General features: G+C 50.5%; 1 protein-coding gene across 1 annotated transcript in view; it reads left to right on the forward strand.

Annotated features, from left to right (window-relative positions):
- The window catches only part of BTBD16 (BTB domain containing 16), a 49,401-nt gene that overhangs the window by 13,852 nt on the left and 17,011 nt on the right, over nucleotides 1–18,538 (forward strand). The window contains exons 5-9 of the mRNA XM_052661046.1: nucleotides 86–175; nucleotides 1,447–1,561; nucleotides 5,955–6,024; nucleotides 6,966–7,096; nucleotides 15,301–15,420. Coding sequence (XP_052517006.1) covers nucleotides 86–175; nucleotides 1,447–1,561; nucleotides 5,955–6,024; nucleotides 6,966–7,096; nucleotides 15,301–15,420 — 526 coding nt within the window. The remainder of the gene's footprint in view (nucleotides 1–85; nucleotides 176–1,446; nucleotides 1,562–5,954; nucleotides 6,025–6,965; nucleotides 7,097–15,300; nucleotides 15,421–18,538) is intronic.

Genomic DNA, 18,538 nt, shown 5'->3' on the forward strand with positions numbered 1-18,538 from the left:
GTTGTGCTCACGGTCCTGCAGCCTCAGGCTGTGACTTGCATGCAGCCATCACACCTGTGCACCCTGGTCCCGTTTCCCTCCCTAGCCCAGCGGCCTGGGAGGAGCCGAGAACAGCGCCCCGTGAAGAAGATGATCCTCTCCTTGAAGATCAATGACCCTCTGGTCACCAAAGAAGGTAATACGCCCCTGTCCTGGCATTCTGAGAAGGTCGTTGAACAAGCGGCCCTCTCAGATTTGAAAAGCAAACGAAACACCACAAACTGGAGGCACGCAACGCACAGTGCCCCCTTAGTAAACACAGCTCGGAGGCGCAGGGAGGTGGGGAAGGAGGCTGGGCCAACTCGGGGAAATGAAAGAAGTGAGGAATTCTGCTAAAGAAAGGTGCTCATCCTTGTAAAGAGGCGGAAGCAGGCTTCCCAGATGGACCCAGGAGGGACAATGTCACTGCCCTTCTGGGCCCAGGTGCCCAGGCAGCGTGCTCAGGCCCACCCTTGCCCTAAGCATTGCCCCCCCCCCCCGACCGTCCCCCTACCCCGCTTCCCCCCAGGGCCCCTTCCTGGCTGCCTTCCAGCAGCCCAGAGGGCTTCCTTGGGCTCAGCCTCTCCCCCTCCCATCCTGGCCACTTAGAAATACCTACTGACAGGCATTAATACAACCTGCTGTCACGTGCCCTCAGGAAATCGTCCAGCCTCGATGGGGCTGGTTGTCCTCAGAGTGCCTGGAATGCACTCCAGCGCTATTTGGGATCAGGCAGGACTTGGAATAAGCCAAGTCCATCTGCCCCTAACAGGGGACTAGCACATTATCCTGGCTCTTCCCAGGGGTCCTTAACCTTTTTGAAGACCCCAGACTCTGAGGAAGGCTTCCCTGGTAGCTCAGACAGTAAAGCGTCTGACTGCAATGCAGAAGACCGGGGTTTGATCCCTGGGTCAGGAAGATTGTCTGGAGAAGGAAATGGCAACCAACCCACTCCAGTATTCTTGCCTGGAACATCCCATGGACGGAGGAGGCTGGTGGGCTACAGTCCATGGGGTCACAGAGAGTTGGACAGTCTGAGGACAACCTGCTGTTAAGTATGTCATCTCCAAAGAAAACAAAGCGTGCCTCCTTGCACACATGTTGGGCGGTGACCACCTCCCTGTCCAGGCTGTGGACCGCCCAGGTTAGCACAGAAGCCCCAAGGCCCAGACTCACACAAGATTTTTCCTAAGAGCCCTGTTTTCTGTAGCTTCATCCTCAACTGCTTTGGGGGCTGGGAGCCTGGGCAGCGTCTGCACCCAGGTCGGAGTGGGCGCGTTCTGTCCACTGCATCTCGCCCGTCCCCAGCTCGGGACACTCTTCCAGCACGCTGGTGGTCAAGGGTAGAGGGGAGGCACCTGGACGTGGGGGACACGGGGCTGCAGAGCCCCCAGGCTGATGGCTGGCCCTTGGATGCTGCCTCCCCAGCCTTCGCCACGGCCCTGAAGAACCTCTACATGCGCGAGGTGAAGATAGGCCTGGACGGCGTGCTGGGCGTGCTGGCCGCTGCTCACATCCTCCAGTTTGGCAGCCTGTTTCAAAGGTGAGGCCACCCAGCCTCCTGGTAGAGCAGCCAGGACCCCGAGGGCCCCAGGGGCCCCAGAACCTACCACCCTGACACCTCCTGTTCCGATTTCTCAGACGAGGTGGTGACATCACTCTCTCATTGGTGGTCCCGACCCTTCCTGCTCCCCCTCACCTCAATGGCCCTGGGCCAGATGGACTTGGCTCAACCATTGATTCAACCACACCTTTATTCATGCGTGTGTTCGTTTAAGAATGACTTCATGGGCTTTTCCAGGACACCAGAGAGGAAGTGGGCGCCTGATGGGGAGGGTCCCTGCCCTCTGAAGCTCCTGTCCAGCTGTCTCCGAGACACTGGGAAGGAGTGAAGTGGGGTGGTGTGAAAGGTGGGGGATTCGCAAATGGAAAATTCTGTGTTATATAAAATTAATTTCAAGTAAAATTGGTACCTGCAGTTTGAAGAAGCATTTCTTAGAACTCCCCCCCACCTTTTTTTTTGTTGTTCAATCGCTCAGTCGTGTCAGACTCTTTGTGACCCCATGGACTGCAGCACGCCAGGCTGCCCTGTCCTTCACTATCTCCTGGGGTTTGCTCAAACCCATGTCCATTGAGTCAGTGAAGCTATCTAACTATCTCATCCTCTGCTGCCTCCTTCTCCTTTTGTCCTCAATCTTTCCCAGCATCAGGGTTTTTTTTTCCCAAAGAGTTGGCTCTTTACACTTTTTTTTTTGGTATTGTCTAATAATCCTATATTCCATCAATGCTTATGAAAGGTAAGTGAACCAAATGGAAAAGCAATGACGGGATTAATTTTTCTCGAATATTCTGTCCCTTCTCTGGGGATTTTCCACGGATGTGTGCTTATTACTCTCACATCCTGAACACAGCGGTGGTTTCTTGTAGCTCTTTGATTTCTTACTTCCTGATGCAATTCAGTAGACAGGAGATCTAGGGCAGGGGTGCTCTGCCTGGCTTGTTTCACCACCCTAAGCTTCCGTTTCTTCATTTGAGGGAATGAATGAATGGACTTCCCATCCTAGCCTACAGAGCACATCCGCAGCTCTGTAAAAGGCAGGGGCAGGATCTCTTCCAAGGACCTTCAACTCACTTTTAATAGAATTCACCTCGCCAGATTCAACCTCACAGATTTTTTTTTTTTAGTCAATGCCTCATTTCTGGGGTCACCTGAAATAACTCTGGCCAGATCCTCAGTCTGGAGCATCTTGAAGCCTCGTTGGTGATGCAGATGCCGCTTGAACCCAGGGGTGCAGGCTGTCAGAGGTCTGGTTGTGGTCGCAGAGGACACACAGACAAGGAACTCCAGCATGTCGGCCTGGCCACCTGGTGGGTGGCTGGGAGATGGGAGGTCAGCCATCATAGGCAGGGACAGGTCGTGGAGTCTCGAGGTGAACCAAGGCATCTGACCTTGACCCTGGTCCAGGTTTTCCTGAGAATCCCCACCCCCCTGCCATTGTGTGCCACATGACTTCAGCTGCACATAGCCTTGTGACGCATCATCACTACGCAATCGCAGCTTCTGTACACAGGTGTTTCTGAGTGACTGGTGCCATGCAGGGAGATATCTCTGACCCCGAATCTGGAAGGCCAGCTTCCCTCCAGCCACCTCCTGTCTGTGAGCCTCGGCTACGGTACTGGGGGCCAGATTCGAAGCCCCGTGGTCTCCTTCTGGAGCCCTCGCTCTGGCTTATCTGGGGCAGAGTCAGGAATGGCAGGTTCATCCTTTCTTTCCTCCTCCACATGCCTTGTGGAGGGAGGGCTCCGGATTCTGAGCCAAGACTATCATTCCGCTGATGGACAAACCTGGGCCTGCCTGGAGCTCATGGGCCCTCCCCGAGATGCTGCAGATAACTGTGGTGGGGCTGGAATCCTAGCTCAGAGCCAGGTGGGCCTGACACCCAGCCGGGGTGGGTGTTGCCTGCCTTCGAGAGGCTGATGGTGCAGCTGGCAGGGATGTGGCAGTGCAAGCCTCGGTGTGCATGCACACATGAGTGTGTGTGTGTGTGTGTGTGTGTGTGTGTGTGTGTGTGTGCGTGAGCAGAAGTCCCCCAGGTCACTCTGATAGCATTGCCAACCCAGGTACGCTGGATGGGCTCTCAGAGGCCATCTTGGCTGAGATCCCTGCCAGCGCGAAACCACTGGATGGTCGCTGCTGAATCACCCACACCCGAGGCCGCCCATCTTCAGGGGATGAAGTGTGTGTGTGTGGATTATATAGGGCGCTGCTCCTTAGACGCACACATCAGTTGCATCAGTGTCTGCTTTGACACAGCTGGGATCATAGTTACTGGTTGTTGCCTGCACACACACACACACAAACACACACACACACACCCTCCTGAAGGGTCACTTGTGTCCCTCCAGGCTCACAGGGCTGGAAGGACATTTCCTTGCCTCCGTGCAAAGCTGAACTCCCATCTGTAAGTTACTGCCTGGTGCCGCTAGACCTTCCGGAAGTGGAAATCCCCAGCTTCTCTGAGTCCGGAGGCAGCTGGCCTGGGTACCCTTTCCCTGTCCTCGGGTCTGGGAAATCTGGCCATTCCAGACCCGCCCAGCCAGGGAGGCTCACGGTGAGGAGGGGGACCATGGGGGAAGGTGTGAGGAGCACTGATTTCTGCATCCCAGCTTCAGACCCAGCTGATTCCGTCCGCGCATCTCCGCTGGCAAAGCCAGCACCTGAAAAACACCGCGCGTGGTGAGGGGTGGGGCCTGAACCCTCCGCACGGCCCTCCTCACACCTGGTTTCCCCTCTCTGATCTGTGAGCTCGGCTCATGGCGAGCCCAGGAGCCCCAGGAGCGGAGGAGCCTTGTACATGGCAGGTACTTCCAGAACCTGCTGCAGAGGCTGCCGCAGACGAGACTCCTGGGATGCATGTATGCTGGGAGGGCTGCTGCCGGGAAGTCTCTAGCTTCAAGGGGGCAGAAGCCTCAGGCTGAACGAGGGCATGACAATCAAAGCAAAGGGAACACGTGGGGAGAAGCAATCAGGGAGAATTCCAAGAGGAGGTGGTACTTGAGCTGAGCCTGGTAGGAGTCCAGCTGTCAAGGATGTAAGAGAAGGGGCTTCGGCCGATGAGAGCAAAGAAACTGGAGCTGTTTGGTCACTGAGAATCAATGTGGCTGGAGTCAGGGAGGGACGTCAAAAGATGATGGGAAAGGTGGGTGGGGCTGATAGGGTGACTGCAGGTCATGCAGACCTCGGAGGCCATAGGAGCAGGTTCTACCTGGTTTTGCCAGCAGAGGAGAGCCTGAGGCTTGTGAGGGGAGAGTGACCAGAGCCTCTCTGTGTTATCAGCTTTGGGATACAGCTGTCATAATATGGTCACCTGTCTGTATGTTTACTCAACATGTGCTGGGCCCACTGGCTTTGTTCTTCATAACCCAAGTGCCTCGAAGGGTGCCTGGCACACAGTAAGTGTTCAGATCCTTGATAAATAAATGAACCAAGCTCCAATACTTGGCCACCTGATGCGAAGAGTCGATTCATAGGAAAAACCCCAATGCTGGGAGTGATTGAGGGTGGGAGGAGAAGGGGACCACAGAGGATGAGATGGTTGTATAGTGTCGTTGGCTCAAGGGACATGAGTTTGAGCAGACTCCAGGGAGATACTGAAGGACAGGGAAGCCTGGCATGCTGCAGTCCATGGGGTTGAAAGGAGTTGGACATGACTGAGCGATTGACTGAACAACAAGAAGTAAATGAGGCCTAGGGGTGAAAAGGATGGAGATTTTCATCAGAAAGTTGCTTTTTCAATCTACTCTCATACAGAAAGGAAATAGGACTGGAGGCCCCTCTAAGAAGCTCAGTCTGTACAGGAAAAACTTACCTTCATCAGGAAGACAACCAAATGTCATCCTGACTAAAATTAAAACCTAGCAAGGCGCTTTTCAGCTTCCCTTTGGCTCAGCGGTAAAAAATCCTCCTGTCAACGCAGGAGCCGAGGGTTTGATCCCTTGGTTGGGAAGATCCCCTGGAGAAGGAAATGGCAACCCACTCCAGTATTCTTACGTGGGAAATCCCATGGACAGAGGAGCTGGTGGGCTACGGTCTATGGGGATGCAAAGAGTCAGACGCGACTTAGCGGCCAAACAACAACAGCAAGGCGCTTTTAGGGGCTTAATCTCTAAACAGTAATACTTCTCCTTGGTGCCAAAGCTACTCTGTTTTCTTCAGAAAGATTTGATCTCAGAGCTCACCTCCCTTAGCCCAGAGCTGTTTGCAACAAGCCTTGCTGGTCTTGCCCTCCAGCCCTATGTCCACAATCTTAAAATAAGGTGCTTTCCCTTGCATGAAAGGACTCCGCTGCCGGCATGGGGTTGAGTAAAGGCTCTGGGGCTTCTCACTTTCCTGAAAGCAGCCCGGGCCTTCCAGGGACAGTGTTCTCTCTCTGCAGGTGTGTGACCGTCATGATGAGCGGACTCACACCGAGCACCATCAAAAACTTCTACCTGGCTGGCTGCAAGGTGAGAACAACCTGGCGGGCACACAGCATCTTGGGGACCCTCAAGAGCACCAGACTCTGGGATTTCAGAGCCAAAAAATCTGTCTGATGGCACCAACCTAACAGTGCCCACCTCTTGCCAAGTGAACAATTAGAAAAAAATCATTTTGTCTTTAAAAGAATATTTTAACATCCCCTCCCCCCCCCCAAATAGAAAAGCTTTAATTGGGGAAGAGGGCAGGAAAAGGGATAGCCTTTCTCATCAAAACAGCAGACAGTGTTCCAGGACGTTCTTGGTGGAACTGAGGGAAATGCATCCCACTTGGGCCCAGTCAGTACATCAGGGTTGGCAATAAATGATGTATTCTAGCTCTCATTATCAGAGGAGAAAAGTGAGACCCAAGGCCGGTAGAGCTTCCGTGATCAGTCACAGACATCAGTCCAGAGATTTCGGCATACAAGCCCAGGTAGCTAGTTGCATTTCAGCATGCAAGCCCACTTAACTAGGTCAGACCACTTAACTAGTTGTATGACCTCAGGCAAGAGCAGGAATGTTGGAGCCTCAGATTTTCCACTGGTGAAATAGGAATAATGATGAACCAACCTCATAGAGTAGCAGGATGGATTTGAATCAACCTAGTACAGCGCCTTGAGCATCGCAAACACTCAGGAAATGTTAGTGCCTGTGTTTTGAAGAGGTTTGAGCAGGGCTGCAGCACGGCCTTTCTAAGAGCACGCTTGTTGGATCATCATAGTCCAGCAGAGGGCGCTGAGATATCAGGGATTCCTTTCTACCTTAAAATTATTATGTTTTTGCCTGCACCCTCGGCAGGTGGAATCTTAGTTCCCCGGCCAAGGATCAAACCCACACCCTCTGCAGTGGAAATGTAGGCTTGCAACCATTGCACCACCAGGGTAAGTGCCAGAGACTCCTTTTTCAATGGGTGTTTCCTATCTTCTCAGTACAACGAAGAGCCCCTCACCACCGCCTGTGAGCAATGGATGGAGATGAACTTGGTCCCTCTGGTGGGGACACAGATCCACCTCCGGAAAATCCCAAAGGAGCTGCTCCACAAAGTGCTGAAGTCCCCCAGGTCAGAGCTGGCTCTCAGGAAGGAGCCTCTGGGGTAGGAGGTGGGGATGGGAGGGGGGATGGGTAGGGTAGATGGATGGGGTGGGGAAGTGCCGAACTCACACCCCTGCTGGACATGTGCAGTGTGCAGTGCCCCCTCCATCCCAAATGTCCCAGCCTCCTGGACAGCCTGGCCTCTGGAGGGGCCAAAACGTGGGTCCTGTGCTCGGGCAGGGGGAAGGATGTTGTTCAGCAGAGTAAGGATCCTTGGGGTGCCTGCTGTTTTGCTGTGAAAGTGTTGGTCGCTCAGTCATGTCCAGCTCTTTGCGACCCCACTGACTGCAGCCCGCCAGGCTCCTCTGTCCGTGGGATTTTCCAAGCATGAATACTGGAGTGAGTAGCCATTCCCTTCTCCAGGGGATCTTCCCGACCCAGGGATGGAACCTGGGTCTCCTGCATTGCAGGCAGATTCTGTCTGTCTCACCCACCTGGTAATGAATTACGTGATTGAGTAAATAATTTTTAAAGTTCTGTCAATATTAAGACACATGCATCATGGAAAATTTAGAAACTTGGGCAAAGGGGGAAAGAACAAAAGCTCTCAGCCCTAAATCAGTTTCTGTCTCCATCCCTGGCCCCTCCCCTTAGCGGCTCTAGACCCAGGCATTCCACTGCCTGTACAGCCTCTCTGACAGTTAAGGGTAAGCGCTGATGCTTGGTGCTCTTGTCCTATATGGCGCCCCTTACCCCAGGTTCCTCAACCAACTGTCATGCCCTTGGGAGTCCTTCTGGACACCACTTCATCCTCCCCCAAGAGCACCCCATCTCTGTGGGCCTCCACGTGGGCACCAGCCAGAGGCCAAACCTCCGCATCTCCCACCTGAATCAGCGCAGGGCCGGCTAACCCAGGCTCGTGCCTGCTCTTAACCCCCCTTCCAATCAAATCGCTAACCCAAAGGTCTTCAGCTCTGCCAGTTTGGCTCCTGTCTTATCCACGTGACCACCACCAGGCTTGCCTTAGACTCCAGCCAATGCTTGGCCTTTTAGGTTATTTCCAATGTTTCACTGATATAAATAGCACCTTGGTGACATTCTTCGATATAGATTTATTTTCATCTCAGATTATTTTCCCACATTGAATTCCTAGAAGTAAAGTTCCTAAGCCAAAGGCACTTTAGTTTTTATTAGTATTTAAAAGTATATTTTACTTGAAAATAGTTTCAAACAAATTAGATAACAAGAATAGTGCGAAGGCCCTCTCAGTACCCTGTACCCTGTTTGGTTCAGTCTCTGCTCTGTTTGCTCTATCTTTTGCATCTGTGTGTGCCTCTTAGCACGCGTTTTTTAATCCTTTGAGGACAAGTTGCATACATCATGTTCGCTTAACTCTGAATACTTCAATGTTTCATAATAAAGAGAATTTTTCTAATATAATCACAAGGCAGTTAACAACTTGAGGAAATTTGACACTGATGTAATACCTTAAGATCTTTTACTCAACACTAACCTTCATAGCATCCTTCTTCCTCCAGTGCAGGATCTGATTAGGACCACATATTAAATAACGTGACCTCGAGAACTCGGGTCCTAATGGCATCCCCAGGCCCCAGGTGGGCTCCCACAATCATTTTTCCCTGCTGTCCATGGTCTGTCCAGAAGCATGTGCTCTCCACCCTCCATGGAGCAAAGGTTGTGCAACCCTTGAAGAAAAGATAAACAGGGCAGCCCTTAGACTTTTCGTAACACTGTCCCTCCCTTGGAAAGTCTGAGCTGTCCTTCCCCCACTTGGTAGCATTTAACCAAGAAAGGGGAAAAAAATGACCACAGCCAGCATGGTAGCAATGGCATAGGCCCTAGAAAACGCTGGCTGGGCAGGAAAAGAGGTCAAGAACATTACGTGTCAAGTGTCTAGACTCACAGGTTTGGGGAGACATGACTGATGTGGAAACTGGGTCCGGCTCCTCTGGCCCCTCCCCAGGAGGTGGCCGTCAGCACTGATGGTGCCAGGCTCTCTGGGCAGAGGCGGGGGTTGGGGGGAGCCTGCCTGACCTCGGGCATATCATTAGCTCTTGTGCCCTGGAAGGACCACACTCTCAGCTCGCAGACCTCGTGCTCACTTCTTACCTTCCCAGGTGAACTCTCCCCACCTGGTTGCTGTCCTCAAAGCTGATGTCCTGCCTTAAAGCTGGAGGAGGGAGGTGGGGAACAGAGGGCCAGAACGAGGGGCCCAGGCCACACCCAGTGCCCGGGGACATGGTTAGAAATTTACCTGGCTCGTGCTTCTCATCTGAGTGTCTGGTGGGCTTGGCACCACAGACCACGCCTGATTAAGAAGAGACCTTTGGGCGAGTTAACTTTCACCGAGCGCTTCTGGGTGTGTGCTGCGCTGTGTGCACTGGCCCTTTTAATCCTCACAACCCTATGCGGTAGGTATGACCATTGTCCCTAAGATAGGAGGGGTAATAAAAGGCAGGGCTGGAGCTCGGGGCTCCAGGCTCCAAGGTTCAGGCTCCCAGCCTCATGGCTGCACCGTCTCCTCGTGTGTAGCAGAAGCCAGGCTTCCCAAAAACCGGAGCTCAGCGAGATCTGGACTGTCCTGGGAAGTCACGTGGCCCAGAGGAGCTGTGGAAAGGCCAGCCCGGGGTCAGGGATGGAGAGTCTCTTGGCCCCACTTAGCGTAGACTGTGACCCATCCCCGGGTTGTGGTCATGGTGTTTGGGTTGGAAACAATGTCCATCTCAGCAGATGTTTCAACTTCGAGGCTATTCACCTTCTCCAAAGTCCCTTTGACCTCATCTTCCTTTGGGTTTTCTTTCCATCTTGTAAATGGCCTTCAGTAAAATACACACAGTTTTCCTGACCCCCTGGGCCTCTGGTTTTCAGTTAGTTTTCTTCTTAGAGGTCATCACTCAGTGACCCTGTTTCATTCACTGTAATATTATGGAAGCTTCATTCCACGTTCTGTTTTTCTGGAAGCCAGTCTCCATGTCGACTTAGGAGGGTGGAGAATTCAGAGGGTTATCTATCTAGTTCTAGCTGCACGAAAGGCTGCCCTGCAACCAGGGGGAACATGTTCTTCCTCCCTGACTCCCTGTCTATGATACAAGGAATCTCAAGGGCTCAGGAATTTCATGGGAATAGCCACCGCGTCCTCCACGACATCTGCAGCACCAATGGGCTTCCCTCTCAAATGTAGTATTTCCCAAAGCTATTCATTGGAAGGACTGATGCTGAAGCTGAAGCTCCAATATTTTGGCCACCTGATGCAAAAACCTGACTCATTAGAAAAGACCCTGATGCTGGGAAAGGCTGAGGGCAGGAGGAAAAGGGGAGAACAGAGGATGAGATGGTTGGATGGCATCATCGACTCAATGGACATGAGTCTGAGCAAGCTCCGGGAGACAGTGAAGGACAGGGCAGCCTGGTGTGCTGCAGTTCATAGGGTCGCAAGAAATTGGACACAACTGAGCGACTGAACAAAAATGCTTCTCTGGCTAGTAACACCACCACCTACCAGTTATGAAGCACTGGGGAGTATGGAATACTCTGAGTGGGCAATCAGGTCTCAATCCTGCAGCAACCCCTTTGGAGGGTGTTCCTTGTGGTTTTCCCCTGCAGAATGGAGATCACAGGAAAGGATTGCTCCCCTCATGCAAAATGAGAGTTGAAATTTGAACCCAGGTCTGAGTGGCCTCAACACCCTTGGTTATTATCAGTCCACTGATGTGCTCTGCTCCAAACCTTCTTATTCCTTACTGATGGCCAGACACATGGGTGGTCATATGGGCATATTTTTTGTTATAAAAAAAGTTACAGAGGTAGGCGGATAATACAAAATACAGTTGGATCCATCTCCTCAAATGAACACATGGTGAAGTTTTGTCATAAATTAAGAAATAAAACATCCAACAAAGCAGAAGTCGCCTTCCCCAGCCCTCCCTCCACCTCACAGCCTTATTCTTCATCTTTCCTCTTGTCTTCCTCCCCCTCCTAAAGTCAGCCGAGCCACTGTTGTGGATTTGTGTGCCGCCAACCCGTGAGATTGCATGCTTGCTTACATATATGTACATGCGAAAATTATGCACAATATGGTTTTGCAAAGGTTTAAATTTCTCGTAGTGATTGTGACATTCTGCTACTATTCACGAACATCATGTGACTTATTCTCTCCATGTTGATATTTATGTGCTTAATCAGCATTTTTAATTGTAGTTGTTGTACAGGGCTTCAGCGGATGAACAGAAAGCAATTTTTTTCATTCCCTTTCTAATGTCTTTTTGTTTGGTGTGGCTTCCTGTTTCGCTAGGACAATCAGTGCTGCAGTGGGTAACCTCGTTCATATTTTCTTGTTCACTTGGACACGGCTTTCTCTATAGCCTATATTCAAAAGGAGACATTTATGGTTTATATGTAGTTTTCTCACACACACCAAATAGAGGACAGTGTCTTGTTAAAGCCATTTTTACACCCATTACATCCCAGTGGCTGCTTGTGAGCCCCTGTAAACACATGTAGAGCAGTCCAGATGTTTGCCTGTGCTGGAGGGAAGTTTAGGGTCTCTGTGAGTTCCATCTTTATTCAGATCATTAGAACTCTTAGGTAAATGAAAAAATGTTTGAATGTCCTCAGTGTGATTATTTCCTGTAGGAACTAATATTTTAGGATTAATGCTTGGATACTTGGGTTTCCCAGGTGGCTCAGTGGTAAAGACTGCCTGCCTGTTCAGGAGACACAGGTCTGATCCCTGGGTCAGGAAGATCCCCTGGAGGAGGAAATGGCAACCCACCTCAGTATTCTTGCCTGGGAAATCCCATGGACAGAGGAACCTGGTGGGTTACAGTGCTTAGGGTCGCTAAAGAGTTGGGTACAACTCAGTGACTAAACAGCAGCTGATACTTGGCCTAAAAACTGAGGACTTTATTTCGACAATTATCTTTCATCATAAAATTGTAACCAGGGTCCTTATCCGTGGAGCTCTTGATTACTCCCCTCTTTAGTAAGATCTCAAAGAAGCTTCTGTGTGTGGGGCCCTCAAGTGTGGGTTCTGCAACAGAAGCCACGGAGCCCCCCAGCCCAGCAGCGGTTGGAGTCCTGGCAGAGTTCTTTTTGGGAACCTCGTTCCAGGAGGCTCTGTGAGCTGTCCCCTCCTGCCTCTCCATTATTGCCCAGACAGTGTCAAATTCAGTCCTGTCTGGCCACAGTCAAAACCGGTGCATCTGTAGGTCCCTAAAAACAAAGAATAGGAAAGAGACTGTTCTACCGCATCCAGAAATAGTGGGAGAGGTGGGAAGGTCACATTCCTGCCGTCCTTGGAGTCCCAATTGAGCTTGGCTTCCACCCATCACGACCGCTGACGTGGTGGGTGAAGAGGCTGTGATACATTTGAAGCCAGGGTACACCTCCAGGGTCAGAGATAGAAAATATCAATGGGTTTAAGAAACGTTGCAATGACTCCTTGGAGAACTAAGTCATCAGAGGCTGTGAGAGGAGCTGTTTGGGAAGCATCCTTTACAGAGCTGACTTCATGGACAGCAGCATCCTCTTCTCCTCATCCCTTATTTCTTGATTTATTCTCTCTGTCTCTCTCTCTTTTTTTTTTTTTTTTGTGGTGCTGCACGGCATGTGGGATCTTAGTTCCCCAACCAGGGATCAAACCCACACCCCCTGTACTGGAAGGGCAGAGTCTTACCCACTGGACCGCCAGGGAAGTCCCCCTTGTTTCTTATTGAGATGCCTTGCGCCGCTGCAGGCACTGTGGGCTCTGGAGCCAGGATCCAGCCCCACTACCTAGGAGTTGGAGCTGCTGTCCTCTGAGCCCGTTACTGTGTCCAGGAACTGTGCTAGGCAAGCTGTGTGTGTGGTCAGCTCAGTGTGTCTCTGTGCGTGTTTGTGTTAGTCGCTCAGTTGTGTCTGACTCTGCAGCCCTGTGGACTGTAGCCCGTCAGGCTCCTCTGTCCATGGGATTTTCCAGGCAAGACTACTAGAGTGGGTTGCCATTCCCTTCTTCAGATGGTCTTCCTGACCCAGGGATCAAACCCTAGTCTTCTGCCTTGCAGGCAAATTCTCTACCATCTGAGCCAGCAGGGAAGCCCAGAGCCAGCAGGGAAGCCCAGTCAGATCAGTAATGGTACCCCAAAGATGTCAACATCCCAACCCCTGGAACCTGTGAAAATGTTGGGTTGCACAGCAAAGGGGAGTCAAGTTTGCAGATGAGACTAAAGTGGCCCCAGGATGACCCTGAGTTGGGGAGGTTACCCTGGATTTCCCGGGTGCCCCTAATGGAATCACCGGATTCTTCAGTGTGGGAGAGGGAAGAGGAAGAGTCAGAATCAGAGGGAGATTTGAAGATGCTGTGTTGCTGGCTGGAAGATACAGGAGGGGGCCACAAGCCAAGGCATGCCAGTGGCCTCTAGGAGCTGGAAAAGGCAAAGAAATGATTCTCCCCTAGAACCTCAGGAAGGAGCACGCCCACGCCCACACACTTATCTTAACCCAGTGAGGTTCATTTTGTACTTAGGGATTCTGCAACGAAAGACTGAAGGCGAAAGGAGAAGGGGGCAGCAGAGGATGAGATGGTTAGATAGCATGACCGACTCAATGGACACGAATTTGGGCAAACTCCAGGAGATACTGAAGGACAGGGGAGGCTAGCATGCTGCCGTCCCTGAGGTCGCAGAGTCAGAAGTGAATTAGTGACTGAACAGCAACAAATTTGTGTTGTTTTAAGCCCCTTGGTTTGTGGCAGTTTATTACAGCAGTGACGGGAAACTCATACAAACTCGCCTCACACAGTCTCCATAGTACAGTCAGTCTCCAACATACTTCAAGCTTCGAGCTTTCAAAGCTGTGAGTGTGCATTCATTCATATCCAGTCATGTGAGTTAGTTCACGTGCCTGGCATACCTCACATGTGTGCACCCTCTATAAGCAATTGTGTTTTTGTGTATTTTACTGTACAATACTGTATATGGTACAGGATCTTTGCTTCAAGTCTAGAATGTCTGGAAACAAGCATAAAAGCAGTGGTAAATCGCTAATTGTGTTAGTTGGGTACCTAGGCTAAGTTTGTAGGAAAGTGTGAAAGTGTTAGTTGCTCAGTCGTGTCCGACTCGTTCCAACCCCATAGACTGTAGCCCGCCTGCTAGGCTCCTCTGCCCATGGAATTTTCTTGGCGAGAATACTGGAGTGGGTTGCCATTCCCTTCTCCAGGGGATCTTCCTGACCCAGGGATTGAAAGTTTGTTGGACTTAGGGACAAATTGGACTTCCGAGCTCGCTCTCCGAAAGAGCTTTGTGTATGTAGGGGACTTACTGTATCCTCTTAGCAATGGCTGTAATCGCTACATTACAGATGAGCGAGTTGCAGCTGCAGGGCCGGAAAGCAGCCTGCAAGAGATTCCACAGCCAACTTGGGGCAGAACTGACCCCTGCCCAGGTCTGACCTCAGAACTGTGTGACTCTGGACAAGTTATTTCTCAGTTGGGTCTGGGACTGGAATATGACCAATGAGGCATTCACCTTGGGTGCAAAATTTAAGGGACACCAAATCCTTCAGCCATTGAGATAAAGTATATCACAGTGAAAATTAACATGATGAACAAAACATTAAATTTTTAAATAAACAGGGTCTCAATAATATCCACATCTATAAAGTATGAAAGTGAAAGTGTTAGTCATTCAGTCGTGTCTGACTCTTTGCAACCCCATGGACAGTAGCCCACCAGGCTCCTCTGTCCATGGAATTCTCCAGGCAGGAATACTGGGGTGGGTTGTCATGCCTTTCTTCAGGGATCTTCTCGACCCAGGGATTGAACCTGGGTCTCCTGCATTGTAGGCAGATTCTTTTCCATCTGAGCCACCAGGGAAGCCACATCTATAAAAGTAAGAAATATATCCCAACTTTGCAGGGTTACTGGGTGGAATTTAATAAGAGGACAGATGGAACCACCTTGAGAACACCGTCTCCTACTAGGAGCTCATTCAATGAGATGGTCATGATTTTACAGTGCACAGCAGGTGGGTGAAGGCTCAGGTTGGCTGAAGGTCAAATCCCAGCCATGCCAGTTACCAGCTGAGTGACCCGAGCCTTGGTATCTCTCTGTGAGTCCACACAGACTCAGGGTGGCGTCGCCTCCTTCCTGAACTCACTCTCCACTTTTCACTTTCATACGCACAGCGTGGTTTTTGCTACTCCTCAACTGACTTCTCAATCTTTTGTTTTGGCCAGGTTGTTTACTTTTAGTGAGTTTCACCTTCTGAAAACACTCCTTTTGTGGGTCTACTTGCAGCTGAACAACAAAACTCAGACGTTTCCAATGTACGAAACCGTGTTGATGTTTTTTAGCAGGTAACGTAACTTAGTGCTGATTGACAAATTGTGGACACACTGTTTCTTTGCTCATAATACCATGGAGGAAGGGTTAGTGATACTGTTTTTCATAGTATCATTCAGAGGGCTTACAATGCAGTTTTCTTAAGGGATCTAAGATCATGGGATAACTTTGCACCACTAGATCACTTTGAAAAGTGTATAATAGGGGTTATGAGACAGTCATGTGCGTCTGTGCCACGACTGTGACAGTCTGTGTCATGTCTGTGACAGTCACGTGTTCTATGTCCAATAAAAAACATGATACAAACAGTACTTTTTTTTTTTCCTCAGGAAAATCACCATTCTGTATTGGCCTTGAGTTTTTCATACTTAAAATATACCTAAATCAGACCAGAGCATCCTGGTTTGTGTTTCACTAGATAGTAGCGTTCCAAATGTCCAATGAAAAAGCATTTGAACTTAAAAGGACTTCATAGCATTAATCTAGTCCCTTAGACTCTCTAAGCTTATAAATTCTATAAGTTATATATCTCAACATTTCAGTGAAAAATGACAATTACAGAAAGAGGGGATATAGGTATACATATAAATGATTTCCTTTGCTGTACTGCAGAAACTAACAGAACATTGTAAAGCAACTATACTCTAACAATTTTACTATACTCTGATAATTTTACTTTACTCCAATAATTTTATTATACCCCAATTAATTTTAAAAATTAATAACTATTACAGGATAAGGATGGGCACCATTTAATTATGCTTACTAAATGCAGCAATTCTGATCAGTACTTTCTATTTGTAATCTCATTTAATCTATATCATACTTGGGGCTGGTTTTATTATTCCCATTTTACAGATTGAGGAAACTGAGGTGGAGATGACTATCTTGTCAGAGATCATACAAGTGATAAGGGATTAGAGCCTGGCTTGAACCCAGACTTGCCAAATGCCGAGAAGCTTCGCTTGCCATTCCTGGAATGAGAGGGTTCCTCTCTTGCGCATGCTGCAGGTGGTTCAGTAGTGAATCCCCGGGTTGGGTGTTCAGAACAGTCCTGAGGCTGCCGCCCGGTTCAGTGCTGTTATTAGCCACTTGCCTTGCAGCGCATCTTCTTCCCCTGCTGTGTCCTCCTCTGCCTGTGTTTTCTATCTGTTCCGCCCATTAGCAGTGTCAGCTTGGGCAGTACGGGGCCCAGGAACAGGCTGAGGGTGAAGGTGAGCACAGTAACCTATTTTGCATCTCTTTGTTGCTGTTTAGTCCCTCAGGCATGTCCAGCTCTTTGTGACCCTGTGGACTGTAGCCCACCAGGCTCCTCTGTCCATGGGATTTCCCAGGCAAGAATATTGCAGTGGGCTTCCATTTCCTTCTCCAGGGGATCTTCCTGGATCAGGGAGCAAACCCACGTCTCCTGCCTTGGCAGGCAGATTCTTTACCACTAAGCCACCTGGGAAACCCATTGTGTCTTTTTAGCCTGTATTAAAACCTTGCAAATACTCTCATATCATCCAAGCTGGTGGCTCAGCGTGGTGGTCCTAGGGGCAAAGACAGCGCCGGGATGATCTACCCTAGATGGGCTGTCTTTCCTTCATGGGCAGGCTTACCTTCTGTTCCCCATATCAGCAGTGATGGGGGCTTCCAAGCAAGACAAGGTGTGTTCAAGGAAATTAGGAGGTGCCTTTCCTTTTGCACAAGTGCATTTAGCAGAGAAACACGCCTTCCACATATTCATCAGCACGTTGACCTGCTTATGCCAAGTTTCACTGGCCTTGTTCCGAAGTAGTTAATCCTTTCCTAGAACATCTGTGCACCACGTCAACTAAAGAGCCCATTTTCTCCTGTGTTGTTATCGGGGGAAAGCAGTATTCATTGCCGGAATGATAGGTCCTTGCATAGCTTCTATATAATTTGCTTTGAACTCAAATGTCTTAAATCCACACTCCCCCCCCCCCCCACCTCTTTTAATAGCCCAAGAGGCACTTTTTCCAGTGAGTCATGCACACCAGGAAAAGTCACTACTTGGCACCAGGTTAGCTCTCCTACTGGAAACGTCTAGAACCGGGAGATAGGAAATGAGCTAGAATGTAGGTGATTCATTTCAACTGTTTTTCACTGGGAGAGGAATAAGTGGAAGTGAGGGAGCTGAGGCGTGTGGCCCTGAAAGTGAGGATTCCTGGGCCTGCCTGAGCTGGGGTCTTGAAGCTTCCTCCTGCCTGGGGGTGGGTCTCACAGTAATAGCTTCTCCATTCCTCCCAAATCCACAGTGATTCCATTTTGACCCTGGACCTCAGCCCTCTGCGTCGTGCATTTCTCCAAGGCCCCTGAGCCTGCAGGGATTCCCTGTTGGAAACCGTTCACGTGTTTCCAAATGGCCTCCCTGCCCAACCTGAGCAGTCGGGATGGTATCCTATACCCGGCGCTGTATTCTCTGACTGCAGGGTGGGAGAGAGTCCTGCCAGCCTGCCCACCTGCCCTGCATCCCTCCTTCCCTTCCCCTCCCTCTCCTTCCGGCAAGTTTGGTGTCCTCCTGGGAGAAAAGACGAGACAGTTCTGGACCTCAGATGCTCTTGCCCCTGGTGGTCACCCAGGCTCACCCCCAACTTGGAGGCCCATGGCCCGTTTTTAGGACTATGGGTGGCTTGCCTGCCGTCCCAGCTCACTCCCCAAGCTCAGAACTGTGGCACCCACAGGCGCTCCCTGGTCAGTGGCTTCACCTCCCAAATGCGTGTCCTGGGTGTTCACTGGAAGGACTGATGTTGAAGCTGACGCTCCAGTACTTTGGCCACCTGATGCGAAGAGCTGACTCATTTGAAAAGACCCTGATGCTGGGAAAGATTGAAGGCAGGAGAAGGGGACAACAGAGGATGAGATGGTTGGATGCAATGAGTTTGAGTAAACTCTGGGAGTTGGTGATGGACAGGGAGGCCTAGCGTGCTGCAGTCCCTGGGGTTGCGAAGAGTCGGACACGACTAAGGGACTGAACTGAATTAAGCCAAGGGATCAGCAGTCTCCCTCCCCGGCACCCCTACTCCAGCCAGCTGGAGTTGCCTCCTCTTCTCTGTCCATCCATGGAGGGGACCCCGTGGGAGCTTCAACCACTGGTTCCCACTGAACAGCTTGGTGGGCACATGAATT

This window comes from Budorcas taxicolor, chromosome 23 (genome assembly GCF_023091745.1).
Source record: "Budorcas taxicolor isolate Tak-1 chromosome 23, Takin1.1, whole genome shotgun sequence".
In the NCBI taxonomy this organism is placed as follows: Eukaryota; Metazoa; Chordata; class Mammalia; order Artiodactyla; family Bovidae; genus Budorcas; species Budorcas taxicolor.